At 44.0% G+C, this 7,869-nt stretch overlaps 3 protein-coding genes across 3 annotated transcripts; 1 reads left to right on the top strand and 2 right to left on the bottom strand.

Moving 5' to 3' along the window:
- On the top strand, positions 1–1,725 carry LOC125187889 (50S ribosomal protein HLP, mitochondrial-like). Its single transcript, XM_048084538.1, has 3 exons — positions 1–168; positions 728–819; positions 1,209–1,725. Exons 1-3 carry the CDS (start codon positions 135–137, stop codon positions 1,581–1,583), a joined length of 501 nt encoding a protein of 166 aa, XP_047940495.1. The 5' UTR covers positions 1–134; the 3' UTR covers positions 1,584–1,725.
- On the bottom strand, positions 1,679–4,089 carry LOC125187887 (probable inositol transporter 2). Its single transcript, XM_048084536.1, has 5 exons — positions 3,730–4,089; positions 3,233–3,639; positions 3,058–3,165; positions 2,373–2,975; positions 1,679–2,278 (listed from the first exon to the last, which is right to left on the bottom strand). The coding sequence occupies exons 1-5, from the start codon at positions 3,869–3,871 to the stop codon at positions 1,793–1,795; spliced, it is 1,746 nt and encodes a 581-aa protein (XP_047940493.1). The 5' UTR covers positions 3,872–4,089; the 3' UTR covers positions 1,679–1,792.
- A 382-nt stretch (positions 4,090–4,471) lies between these two features.
- Positions 4,472–6,206, bottom strand: LOC125187888 (putative nuclease HARBI1). The gene has a single exon (XM_048084537.1). It carries the CDS (start codon positions 5,867–5,869, stop codon positions 4,493–4,495), a length of 1,377 nt encoding a protein of 458 aa, XP_047940494.1. The 5' UTR covers positions 5,870–6,206; the 3' UTR covers positions 4,472–4,492.
- Positions 6,207–7,869: the final 1,663 nt, after the last annotated feature.

The following is a 7,869-nucleotide window of genomic DNA, read 5'->3' as shown; positions in this document are numbered from 1 at the left end:
AATCGAAATTTAGTTAGATCCAATTTCTCGCATCGCCACCATCCGCCGCCGTGATCAGCTCATACCACCGGTTAGGTCAAAAGCGGACTGTCGCGTGATTGCTGTGTTAACAAAATTCTCATTCTCTCCGATTAATGGCTGCTTCAAATTCTTCTAAATTGTTTCGTGGTACGTATGTTTCAGTGAACTCGATTGCGATTTTTCTCAATTATTTTCCGTTTTATGTTATTTCCATCACGTTCTAGAGTGAGAAAGGCCGTGGAGCTTGGATTAAGAGTAGAAAATGAATTTCATTATACTTTGTTCTGCTTTTTTCTGAGAGTTTACCTTCAGTTATGTGCAATCTGTTATCGTGTTTTATTTTGTTGATTCCTTTCATGAGAATTGGCTATTGGAGGTGAATATTTTGCCCTAACTAGGTTTCGTATTTCCCTAATTACATGAATAAGCAAAACAGAAATGAGCTAGATCAAAATTTAGTGTAATCTGCCAATGGTGAGTTTAGATCGAGGCTATGTCGATAGGCCAAGGTCAAATGAATATTTTAGTGACCTCCTTTAGGCACATTTTGATTGGAAACATCTGATTATTAGTTTAGATATTGATAATCTCTGGTAGATTTGGTGTGCAGACATCTGCTTAGCATTTGATCATGAGTTTCGATAGTTGCAATCTTGCCAAGCGCTAATATCTAATCTTCTTATCGCATGTGTTGATGAAACATCAGTTGGCCGTTCAATCCTGGGTGGTCTGAGCAACAATGCTCTTGGGGCGAGCAGACCGTCTTCCAAATTGGCAGATATGGATTTCTTATCTCAAGTTAGTTTCGGTGTTTCCCTTGTTTTTTTTTTCACATGAGTTTGGCATTTGTTCGTGGTGCATTCATTATCTTTAGCTTAGAATCTTAGATCAGGTATCTATTTGCTAACGTGTTGAAGATTATAAGCCATGAGGTGAATGTAACTCCCGACACCTGTGACCGTGCTATTGCTAAGTATCATTACAACTTCTTGTTTTAAATCTTGTGGATGTTTGTTGGTTTCTGACTAAACTAATGTGCCAGAAGGTGTTTTGGTTTAGCATGTGAGTGTGCTATTATTAGTCTGAAGGCGAACGGGATATGTTTAATAAATCTTTTGTCTTATAAGTTACAAGAATGATCATGTCTGGGAGATTGGTTATGTGACTTTGAATATGTGATTCTCCAGCAAACAAGAACATTCATTCAGATGAGGACCAACCTTAAAGTGGTGGACAACTCCGGGGCAAAAAGAGTGATGTGCATACAAGCATTGAAGGGAAAGAAAGGAGCTAGATTGGGGGACGTAATAGTAGCATCGGTTAAGGAAGCACATGTTGGTGGGAAAGTGAAGAAAGGAGATGTTCACTATGCTGTTGTAGTTCGCGCTGCAATGCCACGGGGCCGTTGTGATGGGAGTGAAGTCAAGTTTGACGACAATGCTGTTGTACTCATCAACAAGCAAGGCGAGCCAATTGGCACCAGAGTGTTTGGCCCTGTTCCTCATGAGTTGAGAAAGAAGAAACATCTCAAGATTCTCAGTCTTGCTGAGCAAATTGCCTAGAGTGTTATCACAGGCCTCTGCTTATATCTGTCATTTTATTCTCCCTTTTAATGAGGTTATGAACTATTGTAGTACTTGAATATATCATTGCGATCTGTGCGAACTGAGTTTCATTATTATTATTGAATAATTTAGTTTTACAGACTTCGGAAAATTACTGAAAATATATATGGAATTTTCCAGTCCTACTCCTGGACAAGCCTATCTTTTCACATTTGCAGGTTGTGCCTCGGTGAATCAGACCTTCTCGCCCAGAATTTCAACTGTAGAGCTCTCCCCTCCAGCATCTTTTCGACTTCCTCGATGGGAAGGCCCTTCGTTTCAGGCACGCAAACCAGCACAAAGAGCAGAGCTACAACTGATATAACTCCAAACAAAAGGAATGTCCAAGAAGTGCCAATTGCTTCTGTTAAGGATAGAAAAAACTGTGCAACGATCAGGTTAGATATCCAATTTGCCGTTGCAGCAATGCCTCCACAGATGCCACGAAATCGCAGAGGGTATATTTCGGAGTTGACAATCCACGGAACTGTGCCCATTCCAGGTGAGAAGAATAAGATGTACAGGGATAGTCCAACTAGGGCTAACCAGCCAAAGCTGCTCGGGCATCCCCTCGTGTACCATGCCTTGCCTTCTCCGTGGCAGATGTTGTCCCTCACCGTGTTGTTCGACAGCAAACATGCTCCGGGAAGCATCTGCAAGAGTCAAAGGAATGAAAAGGGAGGTTAGTATTGTAACTCACTCACTATACATTGTTCGTTTCAATGTTTTAATGAATGCTATTTCTACCTTGTCCTTAGCTGATCCACAGAACCCACAGCTTGGAGACTCTGCTTTCAAGCACTTCATGCAGTTCCACAAAGGGGCTGCCCCTGCTGACTGATAGTCGGGGCAGGTGTATGGAGCAAGTCTTGACGTCTCTGCTGCACTGACTGCCGGTGAATGCGATGCAGTTTCATGAAACACGGCTGACAGAAGGCCGAGTGACACGACAACGCCACATAAACTTATGACGAGCAGCTTCTTCCTTCCTGTTCTGTCGATGAAGTATATGCTGATGATGGAGCCAAACGCATTCATCCCTGCAGTGACAAGCGACAGCAGGAGTGCTGTCCGGTTCGATGCAAAGCCAGCCAGCTGAACTATCGTGGGGCTGTAGTACATGACCGTGTTAATGCCCACAAACTGCTGGAACACCTGTAGCCCTACTCCGGCCACGAGCCCTCTTCGAACTGTTGTCGTCCCCAGCAGCTTCACCATGCTGATCTTTTCAGACGACGAATTCTCAACCGCCTCTTTCTCAATCGACTCCTTGAGGTTTTCCATCTCAACAAGAACTTGTTCAGGCGAATATATCTTTTTTAATATTGCTTCAGCTTCATCTTCTCTGCCCTGCTCACAATAAGAAGATATTTCTCAACATACCACTGATCACAACAGAGGTTTGGTTTGCATTGCATTGCATTGCACCAACCTTTCTGTAAAGCCAACGGGGTGATTCTGGGAGCAGCAGCATCAGTATGAACTGCAGGAGAGCCGGCAATCCAGCCACTCCGAGCATCCACCGCCATGTCCCGGGTGCCTGCTCCCGTTGAAATCAAACTGTTATTCTCATCCAACAACCTTAAACTTAGCCGAAACGGCATTACCTTGGTGAAAGCAAGGTTGATTAGGTAAGAGAGGAACTGGCCGCCAGTGATGAGAAATCCGTTGGTGCTGACGAGGGCGCCTCTGATCTTTGCCGGAGATGCCTCAGAGATGTAGAGTGGCGAGGTCATGGAAGCTATCCCGACGCCAAGGCCGACAAACACTCTCCCGACTATCAGGACGGCAGGATTTGGGGCTGCAGCCATCAGAATGGCTCCGACGAAGAAGAGGAAGTCGGCAACGAGGAGGGCGCTCCGCCGCCCGTATCTGTCGTTCAACCAGCCGCCGGTGGCAGCGCCTATGATGGCTCCCGCTACAGCCATGCTCACTATTGATTCTTGCAGCACTGTTTTTGTATCGACAGAGCTGAAGTCATCTCTGATATAGAGAAGAGCTCCTGATATCACACCTGCACATCCATCCAAAAAAATCAAATGAAAATCATAGCAAAAAATTCATAAATGCATGGCACAGTGTCTCTCTGTGATGAAAACAAAACCTGTGTCGTAGCCAAAGAGGAGGCCACCGATGCCGGCGGAGAAAGCGAGGCGGAGCACAAAGGGATTGCTGGATGCGAGGGAGATGCAGTCTTTGAAGGCAGAGGTATCTGCTCCGCCGCCGTGTATAGCTCCTCCTTCCATTTCTACTAATAATTCTACAATTCAAGTCTATGTGTATATATGTTTAGAGAGATGAGAGAGTAGTGGAAAAACGGGATTCATTTATGGAGTGAGATAACCACTAGAAACTCTGAGGGAGAGGAGATAAACAGTAGAAAACTGGGAGATGAGATTTGATCATGAGACAAAATATTAATTCAATTTGTTATTTAAATAAAAAAACTGGTGAACTAAAAGGTTTTGTGTATCTTTAACTTTATTAAGTTTGAGTCATGGACGTAATTATATATGTAGGCAGATCAGCACTCCCGTTGCCAAAAAAATGGTGAAATTAAGTGAATAAGAAAAAACTTAGTTTGTGAATAAGAAAAATTATATATCGTTGATTTTATTGGCTGGTAATTAAGTGAATAAGAAAAACTTAGTTTGTGATAAATGTACAGATTTAGTACTATGTGCTAAATTTTTCTCTGTGTGCATATGCGCCACCCTCTGTCAACAAAAATAAAGGATACATGTTCATTTTTAGCAAAATGACTACTCTCTCTGTCCCAATAAATATGAAACGCTTGTTTTTCGGCACAAGATTTTACATAGTGTTGTTTTGTGAGTTTCAAAAAAAAAATTCAAAGAAAAAAAAATTCAAGGGCGGTGGGCGCGGTTTCTATTTGCCCACAATTCTTCGATGATATCGTGTTGTAGTGCTTGATGGGCCTCCTTCTGGTGTATGTCCATGAACGCCTGGAACCGTTCATGTTCGTTGTGCGGTACACCCTGGCGGGCGGACTCGGTTGAGACACCGTGACTCGATGATGCAACACTTGGGTCGTTGGTGACGTCGAGGACGCCTTCGTGTTCATCTTCGATGATCATGTTATGCATGATGATGCACGCATACATGATATCGGCAATATCCCCCTGGTAGAAAAAGCGCGTCGGACCCTTTACCAGTGCAAATCGCGATTGGAGCACCCCAAATGCCCTCTCCACATCCTTGCGCGCAGACTCTTGCGCTCGGGCAAAATACCTTCTTCTATCTCCGAGTGGGCATCTGATCGTCTTCAGAAACACGGGCCATTGCGGATAGATGCCGTCAGCCAGGTAGTACCCCATGTTATGCACATTGCCATTGGCCGTGAATTCGATGGAGGGGCCTAATCCGTTGATCCGCTCGTTGAAAAGGGGCGAGGAATTGAGAACATTTAGGTCGTTGTTCGACCCGGCTATACCAAAATAAGCATGCCAAATCCAAAGCCGTTGGTCGGCAACGGCTTCAAGAATGATGGTGGGATGCGTACCTTTGTAGCCGGTAGTAAACTGGCCTCGCCACGCGGTTGGGCAGTTCTTCCACTGCCAGTGCATACAGTCGATGCTGCCGAGCATCCCCGGAAAGCCGTGGGTCCTCCAGTGCCAATCCAGTAGGAACTGGCAGTCAGCTGCGTCCGGCGAGCGAAGGTAGTGCTCCCCAAATATCTCTCGCACGCCCTGACAGAAATTCTTCAGGCACTCGTTGCCAGTCGTCTCGCCGCATTGCAGATACTCATCGAACATGTCGGCGGACCCTCCATATGCCAACTGCCGGATGGCAACAGTGCATTTCTGTAGGGGCGATAGTCCGGGCTTCCCTGCTGCGTCTCGCTGGAGCCGGAACTCGGGGTAACGCGCGGACAACGCATTAACAATGCGCAGGAAGAGGGAGCGGCGCATTCTGAACCGGCGACGAAATACATCTGCCGGATAACGTGGTTCCTCCGCGAAATAATCGGCGAACAGCCGATCGTGCGCACCAGTGTGGTTGCGAGGGATGTATCGGCGCCGCCGGCGGATTGGCCGTTGGGGGGGTGGCTGCTGCATTCGAGCGATCTCGCTTTGTATGCAGCGGGAGATATAGTTGTTGATTGGGTTGTTGGCGAAACCCGCTACATCCCATCCGGTGGGAGCGGGAGGTACCTCTTCTTCGGAAGAAGAATGTGATATTTCCTCGTCGGACTGAGCACGAGACGATGAATCAGAACTCATTTAATAAAGATGGAGAGAAAAAAGATTGAAAATTTGTGTGAATGAAGTTTGTGGGTGATGAATGGAGGAAGAGGATGAAATATTTATAGGGGTGGGATAAAATAGCCGTTCGGCCAAAAAAAAAAAAAAAAATTTTAAAAATCGCCGATTATCGCCGAGCGTCGCCCACAGTGGCCGGCGATCGCTCGGCGATAATCCGGCGATAAATCGCCACTCGGCGAAGCAACGGTAACATTATCGCCGAATTATCGCCGACTTCGCCACAATGGCCGGCGATAATTCGGCGATAATCGGCGATTTATCGCCGAGAATTCGCCACCTCCATTGGGAGTGCTCTTAAAACTCTTATTTTATTTTCCAAATGAATAAACAGATTATTTTTGTCATAATGTTGTTATGTTTTACATTTAATGGATGTTTATTGCATATTTAAATGTATAAGTAACTTAACAAAGTCTAAGTCTTTGTTTTAGTAGACCGGTTGTGGGCGTCGTCCACTTTAAGGTAACACGGTCAGTTCTAAACAAAGAAAAAGAATAATTTCACAACCTAGATAGGCTTAGACTACCTATCGTGAAAGGTTGCAATGTCAGTCCGATTATTTCTAAGCCTTACTGAAATAAGATGACATTGGTGTGGTATAGCACTGAATGGATCTAACAGCGAGACAGTCTTTATGCTATCTACTGAAAGACGAGGTCTCGTAAATTATTTCTCAATCAATGTACGTTAGCATTGAGCATACGGTATTGATTATGCACTACTTTGACTTACCAAATGGTGCGGGTTTTTCGCAACCCAATAAGCCTGGTATATTGGGTAGTGGTGATTAATATCTAGCGGTGCTAGGATTGCTATTATGTTGAATCGTGCGCGAGGTGAGTCTCGTTTGATAACATCCTCAAGAGAAGCTTGAAATAAGGTTTTATTATTCGGAACCTAGCTAGTTGGAGTTTAATTACTCTATGAATAATAAATAAGATTTTCTTGCTGAGTCCTCTCTTGGAATAAATAAGATATTAATTAATTAAGTCCATAGCAGACAATAATTAATTAATGGATGTTTCTATCTTAAGCGCGGGAAATAAATATAAAGTATTGGAAACCCGAAGTACTTGTAATTTCGGATTTGGATGGGGAGTGCAGTATTACTTCTGTAGTGGCTGCTCGTAATATTCCAATTTTAGCTTATATTAAATTGGGTTTAATTTAATTAGTAAAAAGCTAATTGGAGGAGCTCATATCCAAAGCCTTCCATAGATCCCTGTCTGGGCCCAATATGTGACTTATTATAAATAGGAGAATAAAGGAGACAGAAAATACACTTAATTTTATTTTCAAATTTTCGGCCCCCCCTAGTCCTAGGAGTGGTCGAATTCTTCTCCTCCGTGGGAAAGGATTTCTGTCTTCTCTATTTAAGTCCTAGTGCGCTGGTGAGATCAGCCCACCCTGATATCAGTTCACAGTCCGGGAACCAGTCAGAAGATCCGTGATTTTGTACTAAAAGATCTTCACGTGGAGAAGGCGCTAGCCATCTTCGATTCTTTGGAGAATCATCAAGGTATAATGGCTAAACCTTAGAAAAGCATGTTTTAGGTTTCAATTAATTTAAAGCATGTTATTATTTGAGTTATGAGCATGATACATGTAATAATTACGCGAATAGAATTTGTCTAAATAATCCGCTAAATAGATCTGAATTATTATGTAATTGATTTATGTGTGCGCTTCCGCTGCCAACCCCTTCAATTGGTATCAGAGCCAGTCTTTGGCTCTGATTATTTGGATTTAAATTTCGCGAAATTCATGTATGCATGCGTTTTTGTTTTCGAAGCATGTTCTTGTTTTTAGTTGTTATATTTTTATGCATGATGAACTCAAGAACTATCGAAACAAAGAACTCAAATATTTGGAACGCTAGAGACGTGCGATTCGTCGGCGGACTCGTGCACGCCGCCGGTGTGACCGCCGGTGCCGGTGATCCCGAGAGAACGCGCCAA

Source organism: Salvia hispanica, chromosome 5, assembly GCF_023119035.1.
Source record: "Salvia hispanica cultivar TCC Black 2014 chromosome 5, UniMelb_Shisp_WGS_1.0, whole genome shotgun sequence".
Classification (NCBI taxonomy): Eukaryota; Viridiplantae; Streptophyta; class Magnoliopsida; order Lamiales; family Lamiaceae; genus Salvia; species Salvia hispanica.
This window is presented reverse-complemented; position numbering and strand designations above follow the sequence as displayed.

What these genes read in the sequence shown, in the direction of transcription:
- LOC125187889 (XM_048084538.1), top strand. Translation starts at nt 135, where the DNA reads ATGGCTGCTTCAAATTCTTCTAAATTGTTTCGTG. An exon ending in TTCTTCTAAATTGTTTCGTG is followed by an intron (nt 169 to 727) that starts GTACGTATGTTT and finishes ATGAAACATCAG; the next exon opens with TTGGCCGTTCAATCCTGGGT. An exon ending in ATATGGATTTCTTATCTCAA is followed by an intron (nt 820 to 1,208) that starts GTTAGTTTCGGT and finishes GTGATTCTCCAG; the next exon opens with CAAACAAGAACATTCATTCA.
- LOC125187887 (XM_048084536.1), bottom strand. Translation starts at nt 3,871, where the DNA reads ATGGAAGGAGGAGCTATACACGGCGGCGGAGCAGATACCTCTGCCTTC. An exon ending in CCTCTTTGGCTACGACACAG is followed by an intron (nt 3,640 to 3,729) that starts GTTTTGTTTTCA and finishes ATGGATGTGCAG; the next exon opens with GTGTGATATCAGGAGCTCTT. An exon ending in CCCGTTGGCTTTACAGAAAG is followed by an intron (nt 2,976 to 3,057) that starts GTTGGTGCAATG and finishes TATTGTGAGCAG; the next exon opens with GGCAGAGAAGATGAAGCTGA.
- LOC125187888 (XM_048084537.1), bottom strand. Translation starts at nt 5,869, where the DNA reads ATGAGTTCTGATTCATCGTCTCGTGCTCAGTCCGACGAGGAAATATCA.